We start from the raw sequence: 18,247 nt of genomic DNA, 5'->3' as shown, positions 1-18,247 counted from the left end.
CCTCGGAAACCAGCCACGGAGGATCGGGGTCTGGGGGTCTCCTATGGCATCTGCAGCCGCGTGGCTTCGGCCAGGAAACGTCCGTGGAGTCTGGGCGGGAGCCACGTCCCCACTGGGTGAGGACGGGGATGTCCCCCGCCGCCGCTGTCTCCCCGAGCAGCAGATCCTGCTCAGAGCATCGCTGGGCCTTTGCTGTAACATAAATGCGTCCTTACCCCTGCCCAGACCCTCCAGCCGGAGCGGCTCAGCAGAGATGCTGCTCACCGGTGCTCCGTGCACTCTCCTGTGGCTGCACCAGCGCCAGAGAACCACGGCATGGACCACCCTTCCAGAGGGGCCACAGGCTGTGTTTCCCATCCCCGGGAGGTGCTGCCTCATCCCGTGCTTATCCCTCCTTGTGCCTTTGGGGCTGCAGAAACGGGGGCACGAGGTGGCACAGGACGTGTCCCCAAGCAGCTCTGCCATCATGCTCAGCCCCCCCAGACCTTGGCAGCCCTGTGGCTGCCTGCTCCTCTGTCCCTTGTCCCTGAGTGAGCAGCTGGCAGCTTTCCGAACGCTCTGAAATGTGCTTTTTTTTTTTCTTTTCTTTTTTTTCTTTTCCCCAGGCAGCTGATGCCTTTGGGGACAGATTCTCCCCTTTGGAGGGGACCCTGAAGGGCCCTGGCAGCCCCCCCAGCCCTGACCCACCACCTGCCTCCTCCCAGGCAGGGGGAACGGGGCCATGGGTTCGCCCCCCTCTGGTTTTGGGCTCTGGGGCTCCATGGAGGAGGTGACAGCCATTCCTGGGATAAGGGAACAGTCACCGGCATGGCACACGTTCCCCTCTACCTTGCGTGGCGTGGTCAGGCCGGCAGCCAGAAGCTCCCCGGCCTCATGCTGGGAACACGGGCAGGACCTGACAACTCTTCTGGGAAAGGACCGGAGCGGGGAGCACATGTCCCCTCCCTGCGGCTCGCAAGTGATACCAGAGGGCATCTGCTGCTCTGTGCCAGTGCTGTCCCCGCAGGAGGGGACAGCCCCTCGATGCCACAGCTTACATACACAGCACTTTGTCGGCGGTGACTTAAAAAAAGGGACCTTGGGTTTGTTTTTGCTCCCGGCGAACAGCATCCCCCGTGAACCCAAGAGGCTGCTGGGACGCAACCAGTGGCACCCAGCATCTTCCAGCACGGGGGTGCACGGGCCCCCGCTGCGGCTTCAATGCTCTTTTCAAGCAGCAAGGGAGCAGGGGTAATTTTTTCAGTGGTTTGGGACTTTTTCTGCTCCTTCTAGGAAACTGTGTAATGTACCAGCCAGCACTTCCCCTCCCACCGTGTCCCCCGGCTCCTGGGGCCACCCCAAGGTGACGCAGCTGCAGCAGGTTAGGTCTGCTCCTGCAGCTTTCACCCCTTCCAGGGGAATTTGGAGGATGAAGAGAGGTGAAAAGAGCCCCAGGTGTATAAAAGCCACCTGGAAATGCTTCTCCCATCTACTGCTGGTGACCAAGGCGGGACCCCCACTGTGGCACGGCGTGAGCCCCCTCCCTGCCCTTCTCCCCAAACACCCCAAAACTGCAGCTCCCAGAGTTCCTGCCCCTGGTTTCAGGGGCTGCAGGGATTTCCCTCCCCAGGCGCGACTCAGTCCACCTTGCCCACAGATGCCTGTGCCAAGTCCCGGCCCAGCCCCACCATCTCCATCTCCCCTGGGTTTTGGCCAGTGCAGGGTGGCGGAGCCAGGGCTGGTCGTGGTCCCCTGATGCTGCTGGGGGATGGAGGATGCTCCCCACTGAGCTGGCGTCTCCCCTCAAAGGCTTTTTTGGGGTGAAACCACCCTAGTGCGTGTTTATTCCCTCCCTCGAGGCTGCACTGTGCTGCTTTGGCTGTGGGTTACGGCTGCTCCTTAACCCCACGGCACCTCCTCTGGCTGGGGAAACTGAGGCACGGTACCACCTTCCCCACTCCGTGTGCGGCCACCCCTCCTCTGACTGTGGCCGTGTCCCACCGCTGTCCTTGAGACAAGCTGGGCTGGGCAGGTCTGCTGTGGGAGTCCCAGCCCCAAAACATGGGTGCAAAGCAGGAGCTGGGAAACCCAAGCGGGGTTCACCCCGGCCCCTTCCCCGCAGCAGATGGGGAGTGAGGGACTGGGGCCACATCCCTGGGGAAAACCTCATGGTGGCAGTGGGGGGGGCCAGCACTGGGATTTGGGGGTGCACTGGAGCCCCATCTTCCTGCCCCCACAGCGAGGAGCTGGGTTGGAGGGTCAGACCTGCCTGGGAGCTGCCCAAATTCTCCCGGCTGTGTTGGGGTGAGGAGGGAGGCTGGGGGGGGACCCGCCGGTCTGTGAGCCAGCACGGCCGTACGCCCACGTGTGCCTTGGACGTGCGTGTGTATGTTTGCCCCGTGTCCCCTGTCCCTCCTGTCCCGCCCTGGCAGCAGAACCAGCGCTGGGAGAGTCAAACCTCCGGGTTTCTGCCTGGCAGGAAATTCCAGGTTTTTTGCAAGATTTTTCATTTGAAACGGAGCCAGGGCTCCAAATCCTCCCGCTTCCAGGGAAGGCAAGCTGGGCCCTCCTCATGCCGGGGAAATAACACAAGGAAAAAGGTTTTATTATTTTTTTTCCCCTTCCAAACTGGAGCAGCGGGACAGGGGAGGAGGAAGCCCTCCACACCCCACCAGCGGCCACCCTCCCGCTGCTCCTGCACACACCGGGACCGACCCACGTCCCACGGGGAACGTGGCAGCCGTGGGGGGCTTCGTGGCAGTCTGTGCCACCCGCCGGAGAGGCGACAGGCGGCCAGGGTGGCCGAGATGGCCGAGATGGCCACCGTCCCGACTCGCGCTCCCTCCACTCCCCACGCCAACAATAGCCGCCTTCCGGCACAGCCCCGCTCGCTTTCCTGTTTTCCCTCGGCCGGTCTGCGGCGTGTGGGGCTACACCGACTCGTGGAGATCCCCCCGCCATCCCAGTGGCACCGAGAGGTGCGGGGACAGGAGATGCCGTGGGGGCACGGCCACCCCGGGGGTGTTTCGTTGTTTGTGGATGCCAGCAAAAAAAAACGGGGCACGCTGGGTTCGCTGCCATCAGCCCCGGCTTTGGGGATGCTGGATGTGATCATCAGGAGGAGGGAGGAGCGCTGGGGGGGTTCAGCGCCCGCCGAGCAGCTGGGTGACATCAAATGCATTAAAATCCATGTTTCCCTGAAAAAAATTCGGATGCCCTGCGCTGCATGAGCTGCCAAAGCCTCCTCTCACCAGGTGCGGTCACGGCCCCTTCCACCGCCCGTGGGTTTGCTGGGGGCAGGCGTGCCCCCCCCAGCCGGAGCCACCGGAGCGGGGACTTGCTGCAGCCCCAGATTTGCGAGGGCTGCTCTGCAGGGGGGGTGTGCAGCGCAGGACCCCCCCACCTTGGCCCCGAAAATGCACGCTTACAGGGGAGGCCTGGAGGAAAACAGCCAGGATTGGTCTCCGGGGGGGTAGGGGGGGGGGGAATTTGGCTGGATCCTGCATCCACTGGGCTGTGTGGGAGAGGGGGAGAGCCCCCCGGCCCCAGCGGGGAAACACGGGCGATGCGCCGGGATAAACACGCGTGCAGGCAAAAAAACCAACACACGGGGCGGCGGCGGCATGATCGTGTGTGCACACGTATGTACGTGTGTGTGCGTGTGCGAGCCGGCCCCCAGGCAACCGCGCAGCTCCACAGCGACGTACCCGGAGAGGCTGCACCTGCGTGTGCGTGCACACGCGTGCTGGCCGCGCACGCACGCGTGGGTGCAAACGCCACGTGGGGCGACGCCCTGCCACCTCCTGCTTTGCCCTCGCACACGCGCTCGTGGGCTTCTGTGCACGCCAGGCTGCCGCGCACGCAGCGTCCGGCCTCACGCGGGTGCACGTCCCCTGGGTGCCGATGGCCGATGCCGTGGGTGGGGGGCGTCTGGGTCCCCCGGCAGCCTGAGACCCGACGCTCTCATCACACCTGGCTGTAAACCTCACTCGCGGCCCCACAGCTGGAGGAGCCACCCCTCAGGTGCCGCTGCCTCTTGTCACCCACCGGCCATCGCCCCGACACCTCCCGGGTCGGGGCCTTTCGGAGATGGGATACGGTGTGGGAGGCAGCGCGCGGAGAGCGTGCGGCGAGTGCGGCGTGAGCGTGCAAAGAAGGCCGGGAGCGTGCAGGGAGCTAACAGTGGGTGCGGAGTGTGAGCAGCAAGCACGGAGGGAGGGTGCAGTAAGCACGCTCTGAGCGTGCAGTGAGCGTGCAGACGTGCGGCGAGCGTGCAAGAGAGCGCGCAGCAAGCACGGAGAGCGCGTGCCAGGCGTGAAGCAAACACGCGGAGGTCATACAAGGGCCACACGGCAAGCACACGGTGGGCAGCGAGCACGCACCAGCCACGCAGAGAGGATGCAGCGCCCGTGTGGAGAACATGCGGATGCCATGCAGATGACATGTAGCCACTACACGGAGAGCGTGCGTCGCACACGCAGAGAGCACGTGGCCTGCGAGCGCGGCCGCTCTGCCGGGGACCCCCGTGGGCTGGGTGAGCTCCCAACCGACCCTGGGTGTCCCCGCCGAGCCGGGCACCCCTGGGTGGCCTCCCCGGGGCTGTGGGTGCCGGCGCTGCCGCCCTGTCATTACCAGCTCGGTGACCTACATGGTGGCATGCACAATTTTGGAGGCATGCGGCTCCTCCGCCTGTGCCGGAGACGCCCAACGGGTGCCAGCGGCCAGCGCGCCCCACGGCACCGTCCCCATCCCATCCCCTGTCCCTTGTCCCCGTCCCCCCTCCTTCCTCTAACCCTGGGAGCCAAAACCCTGCAAATCCCCCCCTATCCTGCAGCACCACGTTTGCCCCCTCCCCTGCAGCCTGGGCTAATTGGGAAGCCCTCGTTAGCAGCACTAATAAAGAAAGGTCCAGAGTGCCTGGTTTTCCCCGGTTGCTCTGCTTGCGAGCGGGATGTGGGAGCAGCCGTCAGGGCCTGGCAAAAGCAGGAATTTGGGCAGGTTCGGAGGGGCCTGAGGGGGTAGGGGGGGGGGGTAGCGGGGACAGCTGGGACCCCACCGAAGTGGCCCTACGCCAGGGTGGCACCGGTGGCTTTTGGGGGGGGGGGGGGGGGCTGCAAATCCTGCGGCGAAACATCCCCAAACAACGGGGAGGAGGAGGAGAAGCTGCTGAGGGGGGCAGAGTGTGATGGCGGGGCTGGGGGGGGGGGGGGAGCCCTGCATCGCTGGGAATGGAGGGGGGGGACATTGATGTGGGGCACCCCCGGGGGAGGCGGCTGCGGCGAAACGGGGGGCCTGCTGGGTACGCAATGGCGGCAGCGGGGCGAGCAGCCAATGCGCGGCGCGGCTGGTGAAGTCATGCACCGCGGTGCGGCAGCCATTGGCCCCGGCGCTGCCGCTCGGGCGCAACGAGCGCGTCTGTTCTCAGCTCAGGTTGGCGTCATGCGAGCATGGGGGGGGACACCCACACGGTGACGGCTTCCCACGGTGCCACCGAGCTCGGAGTTGGGGGTCCTGCTTCTGAATGTGTGTCGTCCCCCCCCCCCGCCACTGCTGGTGGCATCCAGCAGGGCCTCCGTGGCCTGTAGGGACGGAGGGACGTGACCCCGTGCCCTGCTTTGCCCCCCCCCACCTTGGCGCAGGCCTGGCTGTGGGGCTGAGCACTGCCCCACTCGTGGCATGTGTGGGCTAAGGGGTGGGGGGGGTCAGGACCAGCCCCCACCCCCCCTGCCCTGAGCCTTGGGGCTGCAGAAAATGAACACGGAGCCAGAGTGTCCCCGTCCCTGGGTGCAGGGGGGGGGGGGACACCCCAAGGGGTGTCCCTTTCCCTGGGGTGCAGTGTGGGGGGTGGCCGGGGGGGGTGGCCCTGTCCCTGACTGTAGCACAGGAGGGTGCCTGGCACCAAAGCGGGGGGGGGGGGGTGCGGGGAGCCCCCCGTGGGGGTGTCCCCATCCCCCACTGCAGCACAGGAGAGTGCCCGGGGGTGGGGGGGGTGTCCAGGTCCCGGGAGCAGCAAGGGGGGGTGCCCCGGGGGGGGGGGGGGTGTGTGTGCTTATGTCCCCAGTGGGTGCCCGGGGGGTGTGTGCTTGTGTCCCCAGTGGGTGCCCCGGGGGGGGGGTGGGGGGTGTCCTTCTGTCCCTAATGGGTGCCCGGGGGGTTGTATGTGTCCCCGGTGCAGCACGGGGGGGGGTGCCCGGGGAGGGTGTTTGTGGCCCCGGTGGGGGGGTGTGTCCCCGGGGGGGTGTATTTGTGTCCCCGGTGGGTGCCCGGGGGGGTGTCCGGGTCCCGGGGGAGGATACTTGTATCCCCGGTGGTTACCCCCGTGGGGGTGTGTATCCCTGGGGGGGGGGGGGTGTGTGTGTGTGTTTGTGTCCCCAGTGGGGGGGTGTGTTCCCGGGTGGGGGGGGGTGCTTGTGTCCCCGGGGAGGGGGGTGCCTGTGTCCCCGGTTGCAGCACGGGTGGGTGCCGGGGGGGGGGGGGGGGGGAAGGATGTCCCCGTCCCGGGGGACGCAGCGCCGTGGGGGGGCGGTGGTGGTGTGTGTGGGGGGGGGGTGCCCGGGGCGGCGGCGCACGGCGGGGGCGGTGCGGGGCGGTGCGGGGCGGGCCGGGGCCGTGGCTATAAAGGCGGCGGGGGCGGCGGCGGCGCGTCCCCTCCCGGCGGCGGCGCGGAGCGGAGCGGAGCGGGCGGCGGTGCGGGCTGCGGTACCACCAGCAGCGGCGGCGGCGGCTCTGCGGGGCCGCGCCGGTGAGCGGCGGCGGGTGGGGAGGGGGGGGGGTCCCGGGGAGGGGGGGGGGGGGGGGGGCTCTGTGCGGAGACGCAGCCGTCTGACCCCCCCCCCCCACACACACACACTCTCCCCGCAGGTCTCGGCCACCCCCCGGACTCCCCTCCGGCTCTGCCCGTCCCTCCGCCTCCCTCCCCTTCCCTCCCCCCCCCCCCCCCGCTCCGTTTGTTTGGTTTTTTTTTTTGTTATTTTTTTTTTTTTTTTCCCGTCCTCCCCCCTTCCTCATTTCTCCCAGCAACGCCGCCCCCCCCGCCGCCCCCCCCCCGCAGCAAGATGGTGCAGAAGAAATCAGAGATCCCGGGTTTCCACCGCTCCTTCAAGGTAAGGGGCTGCTCCCCTCCCGGGGGGGGGGAAGAATTCGGGGCTGGGGGGCGGACCCGCGGCGGCCTGATCCTGCGTTCTGCAGCGCTCTGCGCCGCAGCCCCTGCCTGGGGTGGGGGGGGACACACACACACACAGGGATGAGCCGCCTCCTGCCCGCCGTCCCCCCCCCCCCAAAGACCCCTCCCCCGGGAAGGAGGGAAGCGCCGTGGACGCTGCCACCCAAACCGGGCAGCGGGACCCCCCTGTCCCCCCACCCCGGGGGGTTAGGGTGCTGCCGGGGGTCGGGTCTGCAGACATGCCCCCCCCCCCCCCATCTCGGATGGGTGCTGGGATGCTGCAGCAAGGCTTTGCTTGCTCTGCTGCAGCTCCCACGGGGGTCACCCGTGGGGTGGGGGGGTAGGCTGCACTCTCTCCCCCCCCCCCAGCTGCACCCATTCTCCCTTAATCTGCAAGCAGGGTGATGGACTACAGCGGGGCCGGGGGGGGGGGTGGGGAGCTGCTGGGTTGGGGGGGCTGCAAGGGCTCCCCAGGCCCAGCCTGACACGGGACCTGTTGTGCAAAACCTCTTGTGCGAGGGCCAGATCCTGGCAGCACAGCACCCACCGGCCCAGGGCTGCGGCTGCACCCTGGGGTGGTCAGGGTGCCGTCACGTCACGTCCATCCCGGGTGCTGTCACGCTAAGGGTTGTGCGGGAGGGGGCCAAATCCTGCCGGGTCCCGCTCCCCTCAATGCTCCTTCTTGTCCCGGCTTTGCGGCCGAGCAGCTTCGTGGGATCTTTGTTTAGTTTGGCTCCTGGCGCTCCGAGGGATGCTGGGAGCTCACCCGAAACCTGCCCAGCTTATTTTAGCTGACACCTAATCCTGCTTTTAAGGCTTTTGGCTGGGGTTTGCCTCCCTCCCCACCACCCCCCCCCTGGGTGGCTGGGGACCGGGGGGGGGGGACGGACGGGGACAGGGGGGACATGGGACACCTCGGATGTGCTGACGGAATCGGTGCGCAGCGTCCGCCCCGCGCCTCCCATCCCCCAAACCTTTTGTGTGTCGGTGCTGCGGCAGCTGGCAGGGCCCAGTGCCCCCCGTGTGCCCCCCCTGTACCTCCCCGGGAGGCCTCATCCTGCCCACGGTGCAGGGACTTGGGCCAGAGTTGCTCATCCCCGAGGGGGGGGGGGGGCGGCTGCCTTGACGTAGGGGCCTTTGGCCGGGGCTGGGTGGGGGGGTTTGGCAGCTGAAGGGCAATGCTGCATTCTGGAAATTCAGCTTTTTTTTTTTTTTTTTTTTTTTTTTTTTTTTTTGTGGGGAGGAAGCTGGCAAAACGCTGGGCAGGAGAGTTTTGGCCCCAGAGATCTGGAGTGGTGCTTGGTGGGGGGGTGCTTCTGGTGTGACACCACCCCCCCAGCACACCACGGTGGGGACCTCCTCGCCCCCCCCCCCCCCCCCCCAAGAGCCACCCTGTCAGTAAACAGGCGCTTTCTGGCTGTTTCTGGCAGCGGTGGCCGGGGTTTGCTGTTCCTGCGACGCACTGGGGCTGGCAGCCGGCCCGGGCACCAGGGCACCGGGGCGGGTTTGGGAACGCCGCCGGGAGCTGCCACCTCCACCCAAACAGATTTCGTAACCCTGCGGAGGACGGGGCCCTTTCGCCTCCCCGGCTGGGTGCCCCCGGTGCTCCCCGTCCTGCTGTGGGGTGGCTCGGGTGGGGCGGGGGGGGGGGGGGGGCAGGGGGTCCCCTTGTCCCCTTGGGGACCAGAGCCACTAGGGTTTGGGGTGGGGGAGGCAGTTGTTCCCGTGCCCTTCGCCCATCCGGGGCGCAGGGAGGGTTTCGAGTGGGGCCTGATCCTGCCAGGTCGCAGGTGTCTCACAGCCTGGCAGGCAGGACGTTGACCGGAGCGGGGCTGAGCGCGCTCTTGACCTTGCTGGAAGCCGGGAGGATGCGGCGTGGTGGCTCTGGAGCCCGTCCTGCCCTGTGGCTTTTCTTCCTCCCCCCTTCACTTGAGTTCAGGTCTGGGTGGAGACCTGGGGTTGGGTTGGTGCGGGCGGCCCTGGTCCCTCTCATCATCTCCCGTGCGCTGGCCTGGGGCTGCTGGCGTGGAGGCATGACCCTGCAGTGCCATCCCCATCAGGAGATGTGGTCAAAGCCTTCCTTCTCCTCCTCCTCCTCTGGCTCTGCCTGGGGCTCTGCCGTATCCCTCCAGCAGCAGCACCGTGAGCCGGTGTCCTGCACCGGTGGGGCGGGTGAACCGAGCGTATGCCAAGACCAGGAGCGTGCTGGGCTCTGTGGCCGTACTGGGCTTGGCGCAGGCGGCTGGTAGCGGCTGATCCAGCGGCTGCCATCTCATTCCTGTTCTTGGCCCCCACAGGGACAAAACCCCTTTGACCTGGAGTTTGACCAGTCCAACCACCTGGAGCCCGTCTTCAACTTCGAGTGCCCGCCCCGTCCCGGTGAGCTGCGGGTGCTGTGGGTGCCCTCCCGTGGGGCTGTGTCCCTGGGGTGGGGGGCCTTCTTCCATCCATCCCGGACCCCGGAATGTTGGCCCTTTATGTTTTCCCGAAGGCTTTGGGGAGCTGCCCCAAGGGTGGTGATGCTGGGGGAGCATAGGGTGGACGGGGGTGACTCACGCCGGTGGCTTTGCTCTGGCACAGACATGCCTTCAAGTCAACCCATCGATATCCCTGACGCCAAGAAAAGGAACAAGAAGAAGAAGCGCTGCAGAGCCACCGACAGCTTCTCCGGCAGGTTCGAAGGTGAGCGGGGCTGCCCAGGGACCCCAGGGTCACCCCCAGCCTGCAGCAGGGCTGGGGGCCTCCTGGCGTCTCCGGACTCGGGGCCAGCCCGGAGAGAAGGGACAGCAGTGGTGTCCCATGCTGCGGTGGTGCCGGCAGCTCAGGCGACTTCTTCCCTGCCAGATGTTTACCAGCTGCAGGAGGAGGTGCTGGGAGAAGGCGCCCATGCCAGAGTCCAGTCCTGCGTTAACCTCATCACCAACAAGGAGTACGCGGTGAAGGTAAAGCTCTGTCGCTCGGGGCTGCGGACCCGGCTCCCTTCCACCCCCTGCCTCAGTTTCCCTTTCTGCCCTCCCCATCTCGGGCTCTCCCAGCTCCTATGACCATCTGGTGCTGGCACAGGACGACAGTTTCGTGGGCCAGAGGGGAAGGAGAGGGGCAGGAGCGTGGCCGGGCTGTGCAGGTGGCACACCATCCTCTGCCACCGCCCAGCTCCGGGACCTTGGTCAACCCCCTTAGCCACGCTCCTCTCCCTGTAAATTAGGGCAGACGGGAGATTAAATTAACGCTTGCAACGCGTCTGGGGACTCGGGGCAAGCAGGGGCATGTGGTTCCAGCAGGGTGGCCGGCTCCCGCTTGCCCGGAGGAGGTCTCCATGCCCCTGTGAGCGTGTGGGTGCTGGAGGGGTTTGGGGTGAGCCAGCTGCTTTTGGGGTTGGGGATGGTGGTCCCGTGGCCCCGTGCCCCGCAGGCTCTCGGCCGTGGCACGAGGGAGCTGGGATGAGCCCTGTGTCGAAATGCAGCCGAATGCAAGGGGAACTTGGGCTTCTCCCATTGCCCCAGGGGGGCCTTTGGGTGCCGCAGTGGGGAAACTGAGGCAGCGGGGAGGGCTGCATGGCAGTCAGGTGCTCTGTGTACCCTGAAGGGCTGGGGCCAGTGGGAGCACCCAGCTCTCCCGCCGCCAGGCTGTGGGTGGGGACCCCCTGCCCACCCCGTGGCACCAGCCGTGCCAGCGCCCGCTGGGGCGAAGGGCCCTTCTCCGCCACCGGGGCGGCTGCGCCGGGGTTCGGCAGTGTCACATGGACCTTGCCTTGGCAGTGGCCCCGGGAAGGAGCGGCTTGGCACTGCCGCCGGGAACAGCCTGTTCTGCTGCCTTAACCCCTTCGGGCACCCCCCTGCTTTGCTCCACCCGGCCCCCCCGGGGGTCCCCAGTGCCGGCTGGGTGGGGTGCCATGGTTGCCGGCCCCAGCTCCCTCCCCGGCAGCGGTGCCTCTCCCTGAGTCTCCCCCATTTTTTGTTTCAGATCATAGAGAAGCGCCTAGGACACATCCGCAGCAGGGTCTTCCGCGAGGTGGAGATGCTGTATCAGTGCCAGGGACACAGGTACTGTGGGCAGCCACCGTCCGCGTCCGCCCCACCATGGGCATGGGGAGTAGGCTGAGACCGGGCTGATGCTCGAGACACCCATGGGCTGCAGCCAGGTCGCCCTCGCACGCTGCGCTCCCTCCCCGCGGCCTCGCCGGCCGGCGCAGAACCATCTCGAGGCGATGTTAAGCGGTTTGCCATGACAACGGGGGCCGCAGCGGCCAAGTTGGAGCGATGCCGAGGGGCGAGCCGAGCCACTGCCGCGGCGTTTGCCGTCCTGCCGCGGAAAGCTGCTGAGCGGGGCTGTTTCTGGAGAGGGGCGAGCTAGCCAGGAGGGTCTGCGAGCAATTAGGGAGTGGAGCTGGGCGCCGAAAGTCCCTCTCCCCCCCCTGGAATGTGGCCAGGGGGCCCCGGCCGTGTGGTTTCAATCACTGGAAACCCAATTTTCCTGTCTTGTATCCCCCTCCCCACACAGGTTCCCGTGCCGGTTGGGGGTGCGGGGGGGGGGGGGCTGTGGGGAGGGGGGAGCCCAAAAGGTGTTGGTTTGGCTTTTTTTTGAGGGGGGGATGCTGAGCTGCTGCTGCTGTCCCTGCAGGAATGTCCTGGAGCTGATCGAGTTCTTTGAGGAGGAGGAGAGGTTTTACCTGGTGTTTGAGAAGATGAGAGGAGGTGAGTGCGGTGCTGGGGAGGGGGAAGCCCGGGGTAGCAGGGACCCCCCCCCCCACCACCGCCCCACGAACTCCCACTCTGCTGTCACCCGGCTGCAGGCTCCATCCTGACCCACATCCATCGGAGACGTCACTTCAACGAGCTGGAGGCCAGCGTGGTGGTGCAGGATATCGCCAGCGCCCTGCACTTTTTGCACAACAAAGGTGAGCTGGGATGCCGTGCCCTCCCCCGGGGGGGGGGGGGTGGGGGGGGATGCTGCCTCCCCGCATCCTTCTGCCCAGGGGTTGGGGGGGACGGGACATGACAGTGTCAGACCCCCCCGGGGCGCGCAGGGTCAGGCTCAGCTGCATCACGAGGCTTTTTGTGGTGCGAAGCCTGTTCCTCCGGTTCGGTCGGGGCTCAGGGCCAGCAGCAATTTTTTGCCCTTTGCCACGACGCAGGCAGTGATTTGGGGTTGGGGAGGGAGGGGTCCTTGTGCCACCCCCAGGCCTTTCACCACGGAGGACTTATGGGGGGGGGGGAATTTTTTGCCTTCATCATCTCTTCTCTCCCCCCCCCCTCCCCCCTCCCCCCCCCCCCCAGGAATCGCACACAGGGATCTAAAACCAGAAAATATTCTGTGTGAGAGCCCGGACCAGGTGAGGGGGGAGCAGCTGGGGTGGTGGGCAGAGGGGGGTGCTGCCCGGGGTGGGGTGGGGGGGGCAGGTCCCCATGGGGGATGCTGCTGCTGTAGCACATGGGGTGGTACAAAGTGGGACACAAACCAGGTGTTAACAAGCAGCTGGGGTGCAAAAGCAAGGCTGTGGTCCCCTGGGGGGGCTGCCGGGGGGGGGGGGGTCACGGACCACTTCTTCCCGCCTCTCCAGGTCTCCCCGGTGAAAATCTGTGACTTTGACCTGGGAAGCGGCATCAAACTCAACGGCGATTGCTCCCCCATTTCCACCCCGGAGCTGCTCACCCCGGTAAGCATGCAAGCCCCAGGGCTGGGGGGGGGGCAAACTGTCCCTGGGGAGGCTCCCCCCCCCCCCCAGCTGCCCCATAGGCTTTGGGTGGGGGGACATGGAACACTGCATGCGGACACCCCCCCTGCTCGTCGCTCCCGTCGCTGATGCTGCGTGTTGTGTGTGTCCCCCCCCCCCCCCCCAAGCCCGTGGCAGCAGGCGAGATGTGGTTACATAACGTGGGGGGGGGGGGACAGGGACGAGGGGGGGGACACACATGGGGTTGGCACGCAGCCCGGGCTGCCGTGAGCCTTAGCAACAGCCAACCCTGGTGGAGGCGGCTGCGGGGAGGGGGGGGGAAGGCTGGTGCTCACTGGGAGAAGTGGGTCAGGCGAGGGGCTGGGGGGGGCTGCTGTGATTCCCCTGGTTTTGGGTGAGAAGGGGCTGCCCCCCCTCCCCCCAGTTATGGGATGGTGCTTGCATGCAAGGCAGACCCCATAGGGTGGACACCCCAAAAGCTTCCAGGGTGAACCCCATGGTGCTTGGAGCTGTCCCACTCTTTAGGGGGGCTGCTAAGCCTACCCCCCCCCTCCCCGCCCCCCCGAAAGCCCTGCTTCTCTTATCGACAGCAGCAGACCCCCCCCATGCAGGGTGTTGCCCTGCACCCCAGTGTTTTTGGGGTGCTCACGTGCCGGCAAGGGCAGAGCCTGACCAATGCGGGGTGCAACAACAACTGAGGTGGGGGCCAAAACGCCCTGGTCCCCCTCCTTCCTCCCCATTTACCCTTCTGGGGCAGGGGCTGAATTTCTGACACGTCCCAAGTTTCCCCATTCTCAGCAATGGGAGCGGAGGGGGGGCAGCCGCCCCGGTCCCTGCAGGGTTACAGCCCTGCTGCAGGGTGATTGGGGTTTTTGGGGTTGTTTTGTTTTTCGGTTGGGTTTTTTTTTTTTTTCCTGCGGTGGCATCAGCTGTTGGGGCTGGTGAGGCCTCTCATTAGGAGGAGGCCTCTCGTTACGGGGTGATTATCTGCTGGCTGCAGCTTTTTTTCTGCTCTGGTCACGAGGCCCGTGTGGGTTGCGGGTCACGTGCGCTGGAAAGCCCCAGAGCCCCGGCAGCCATCGAGGACCAGCCGCTGGCTCTTGCCTCTCCTTGCAATCGGTTTTAACTCCTCTGGCACCGTATCCCGCGTCTGCTCCCGTGCCTCTGCCAGCTCCGGCGGCCCTGCCTGCGTCAGGCAGGGGAACAGGCAAAGCAGGCTCGACCCTGCCGCCCGCCCGCGGTGTTTTGCGGCCGCTCCCAGGCGATGGGACGGATGCTGCCCCGTTGAGCTGGTTGGGTGGCGGCGGTGCTGTGGGGTGTGGGTCCGGTGCTGCCCTGTGGGGGTATCTGGGAGGGGGTTACACCCCTTTTGGCTTTTTTTTTTTTTTTAATGGGGCAGCAACCCCCAGAGAGGCAGGCTTGCAGCATCCCCTGCGTGGCTGGGGATGGTGGGAAACCCAGCAGGGGTGATCTGCCCTACCAGGAGCAAACCTGTGAAGCAGCAGGGTCTGCACCCTCATTTCAGGGGGTACAGCCCCATAGTTCTGGCAGGAACTCCCCATTTCCAGTCCCACCGGCCAGCATCTGCCCCATCGCTCCCCCATCCTTTTGGGGACCCCGTACCGGGGCTCACCCCTGCCTCTCCCCACAGTGCGGCTCCGCTGAGTACATGGCCCCGGAGGTGGTGGAAGCCTTCAACGAGGAGGCATCCATCTACGACAAGCGCTGCGACCTGTGGAGCCTGGGCGTCATCCTGTACATCATGCTGAGCGGGTACCCCCCCCTTCGTGGGTCACTGCGGCTCCGACTGCGGCTGGGACCGGGGCGAGGCGTGCCACACCTGCCAGGTGCGTGGGGGACCCCCGGCATTGCCGAAACCCGCCGCCGGTTTGGTAGCACCGCTCCTGGCTCAGCCCTTTTTATTTCTTTCCCCTGCCCACCCCAGAACATGCTCTTCGAGAGCATCCAGGAGGGGAAGTACGAGTTTCCCGACAAGGACTGGGCGCACATCTCCTTCGGAGCCAAAGACCTCATTTCCAAGCTGCTGGTGAGAGATGCCAAGAAGCGGCTCAGTGCGGCCCAGGTCCTGGAGCACCCCTGGGTGCAGGGGGTGAGTGCTGCTGTCCCCCCCCCCCCAGATCCCTGCTCCCAAAAACCGGGATGGGGGAAACCCGGCTCTGACTGGCTGCGTTTCGTTGCAGTGTGCCCCGGATAACACCCTGCCGACCCCCATCATCCTGCAGAGGTGAGCACGGGTGGGCCTGGGATGGCGGGGTGTGTGTGGGGGGCATATCCCAGCCCCCCAAATCCTGGCTTCTCTCCCCAGCGGTGGCTGCTCTCCGCTTTTGCTGCTTTTTGGGGGCTCTGCCACAGCTCTCGCTGTTTGGGCAGCGGTTGCAGCATGTGATTTGGGTTCGAGCCACGTTTTTGGTGCATGACCGGTCCGGCGTGGCATGCAAATGGGGGGGGACACACTGATATTTGACCCCAACCTCCCTCCAGCCTCCCCGCATCCCACCCTGAGCCCTTGCCTCCCCCGCAGGAACAGCAGTGCCAAAGAGCTCACCTCCTTTGCCGCCGAGGCCATCGCCGTCAACCGCCAGCTGACACGGCGCGACGAGGACGAGGAGGAGGAGGCGGAGGAGGAAGCACGACCCATCATCATCAAAGCTACCTCACGGGCCATGCAGCTCTCCCCCCCCTCCGAGTCCAAGCTGGCCAAGCGGCGGCAGAAGAGCAGCCTGGCCAAGGCGGTGGCCCCCGGGCAGCACCTGGTGGCCCCGCTGGTCCTGGTGGCCGACCAAGCCTGAGCTGTGCCCCTCGGACCTGCTGTACCCCATGTCCTCCTCCTCTTTCTTTCTTTCTTCCCCCCCTCCAACCCCTCCACCCCCCAAAAACCCCACTGTTTCTGGCTAGTGACAAGATCAGGACTCGTCCCTGTGGCTGGTTTCCAAGGTTTTGCTGATCTTGTAGGTCTGGGGGTGGGAGGGTTTGTTTAAGATCTTTTTTTTTTTTTTAAGGTATTAAATCAAGCGTGAGGTTGCTTCACCCAGGGCACACTCAAGGACATCTGACAGACACACGGACTTTTGTTTCCCGACTCTTGGTTTCTCTTCTGACATGTTTTTCCTCCCTCCCCGACACCAAAGGACTCTTTGTATCCGCGGCTGCTTTGACGATTTCAGCTCATTTCATACTGTGAACAAAAGACCCTCGGTCGCGTTTTCAACAACGGGAGTTGCGTTTTAACCTCGTCCCTCCCCTCGGAGCTGCAGGTCTTTCTCCGATGTTGGGGTAGATCCCACAAAAACCCCCTCCCGGGGGTCCGGGAGTCACCTCCTGGGTGCGGGGAGCCCCTCCGTCCCGTGCTCGGGGGCATCCCTGGCTGTGCTTTGTGGGGGGATGCGGTGGGCGTTGTGCAGGGAACCGCTCGGGCTGGGGAGAGATGGTGCCAGCAAGGGAGCCGTGCCCCATCCCACCGAGCCACCCTCTTTCCTCCGCAGCCTGCTTCCAGAATAAGCTATTCACCCCCGTTTTTATTTTCTTTTTTCTTTTTTCTTTTTTTTTTTTTTTAATTATTGTTGGTTTTAAACTGCTAGCTGTGCTTCTCTACAGGGCATAGAGAAATGTCTTCCTTTCCTCCTGCGTTCTGGCTGGTGGCTCCCCGGGGGTAAGGTCAGAGCTGGGGGGGGATGCACAGGCATCTGGGGCCACGTTCTTGTGCCGGTCGGGTGTCGCACCCATTTTCGGAGGGGCTGCTTGCCAGCGGTTGTGCCCTTGTGGAGGTGCAAGAGGGGATGAGGTCTCCAGGACAGCTGGAGCAACAACAAAATATCCCTCTGGGAATAGCAGGGTGCTCTCTGGAAAGCAAAGGACCCCCCAACACCTTAAAGAGCGTTGGGACCCGCTGCAGGGCGGTGCGACCTGGCGTGGCTTCGGGCTGGTCCCGAGGCTGCTGTGGCAGGAGGGTCTGGGGGCGCGCAGGGTGCCGAGTGCCCCGGGGATGCCGGCGGGTGAGCGACCGGGCTGGTGGCGGCACCCTTGGGCCACGGCGCTGGGGAGAAGCCTGGGGAGGGCTTGGGATGTGGGGCTGGAGGGTTTGGGGTCAGGACAGCAGCGCCTTGGGCAGCGCGGGATCCGACGGGCGGCTGGGGAGAGCTGGGCGTGCGTGTTCACGCGTGTGTGCGTCCACGTTCGTGTGTGTTCGTGCATCTGCATGCGTGGCGTTGCCCTCTCCTCGGAGCTTGCTTTGGGGAAGGGAGGGGATGCACGCGGGGGAAGGACTTGGGATGCTGAATCGGGATGAGGCCCTTGGCTGGTTTTTGCCGCGCAGGGCTGGATCCGTCCAGGCGAGCGAGCGGTGCCCGTGCTTGGGAGTCGGGCTGGTCTCCAGCTCCTCCAAACACCCCCTGCACCGAGCCAGAGCAGAAAACCTGCTCCCCACCATGGGCATGGCCACGGGTCGTGCCACCGAGCTGCACCCGCTGCCTTGCCCATGTCCCACGGGGAGGGAGGGTGCCTCCTTCATTAGCAATCTTCTTTCCCTTCCAATTCGATGCTTTGAGCTTTATATTTTGAAAAAGCAGCCTTGGCCCATCGTGTGCACAGGTGAAGGCTTTGGGAGCTTGCTTTGAGCTGGGGAAGAGAATTCCCTGGGTCTTCAGCTGAAGACACTCACTGTCTCGGAAAAAAAAAAAAAGTTCTCCTTTTTATTTTAAGACTGCTGACAGCAATACTATGCAATATATGTTGTTTTTTGTTTCAGGGAGGTGTGTGTGAGTTATCTTGGGAGATGATGATCTCGGGTGTTGATGGAGTTTTGGGGCAGGGACCGTCTTTTCTCACCCTTCCAGGCCCTTCTGCCGAGCGGCATCAGTGGGTTGGGGAGGGGGGCTCCCCGCCCCCCTGCCTAAAAAAAAAAAAAACAAACAACCCTGCCTTGCACTTGCGATCTGCCCTCTCCCCTGGGTGCTCTTGGTCCCACTGTGCAGGGTGGGGAGGAGCGAGGTGGTGGTGAGGGGAGACACCCCCCCCTCATGCAGGCACTGGGACACCCTGGAGAGGCCTCCTTTAAAGGAAAAAAAAAAAAATCCATCTTGATTGTACATTGTTACTTTTTATAGCTTATTTTGTTTTATCAGTTGTAGATAATTCCTTGTTGTCTTATATTAAGAAATACTTGAATGATGTACAGTACGCGATGCCTTGAGCTGGTATTGTGAAAGCTATCGTTAATGCTGCACGCCGCAGCCTTTTTTAAAAAAAAAAACAAAAAATAATCGTGGGAAGGGGATGGTGGGGGGATGTCTCTGAAAAAATTTTCTTTTTTTTGTCCCCCGTGCTTTTGTTGGCAAACATCAAGTTTTCCCCCTCTTCCCACATGTAAGACCCATCTCATATATATATATATATATATGTATGTATATATATAT

General features: G+C 64.8%; 1 protein-coding gene across 1 annotated transcript; it reads left to right on the top strand.

The window, feature by feature from the left end:
• The first annotated feature begins 6,936 nt into the window (after positions 1–6,936).
• MKNK2 (MAPK interacting serine/threonine kinase 2) lies at positions 6,937–17,849 on the top strand. The gene is given in 14 exon segments (XM_049808031.1): positions 6,937–7,082; positions 9,439–9,520; positions 9,722–9,823; positions 9,986–10,083; positions 11,105–11,184; positions 11,762–11,835; positions 11,934–12,038; positions 12,418–12,473; positions 12,702–12,797; positions 14,467–14,592; positions 14,594–14,662; positions 14,761–14,925; positions 15,017–15,060; positions 15,358–17,849. Coding segments are annotated over 14 exon segments (1,413 nt in total). The 5' UTR covers positions 6,937–7,034; the 3' UTR covers positions 15,626–17,849.
• Positions 17,850–18,247: the final 398 nt, after the last annotated feature.

This window comes from Accipiter gentilis, chromosome 8 (assembly GCF_929443795.1).
Source record: "Accipiter gentilis chromosome 8, bAccGen1.1, whole genome shotgun sequence".
In the NCBI taxonomy this organism is placed as follows: domain Eukaryota; kingdom Metazoa; phylum Chordata; class Aves; order Accipitriformes; family Accipitridae; genus Astur; species Astur gentilis.
Note: the sequence above shows the minus strand (reverse complement) of the source record. Positions and strands in the feature narration are given on the sequence as shown.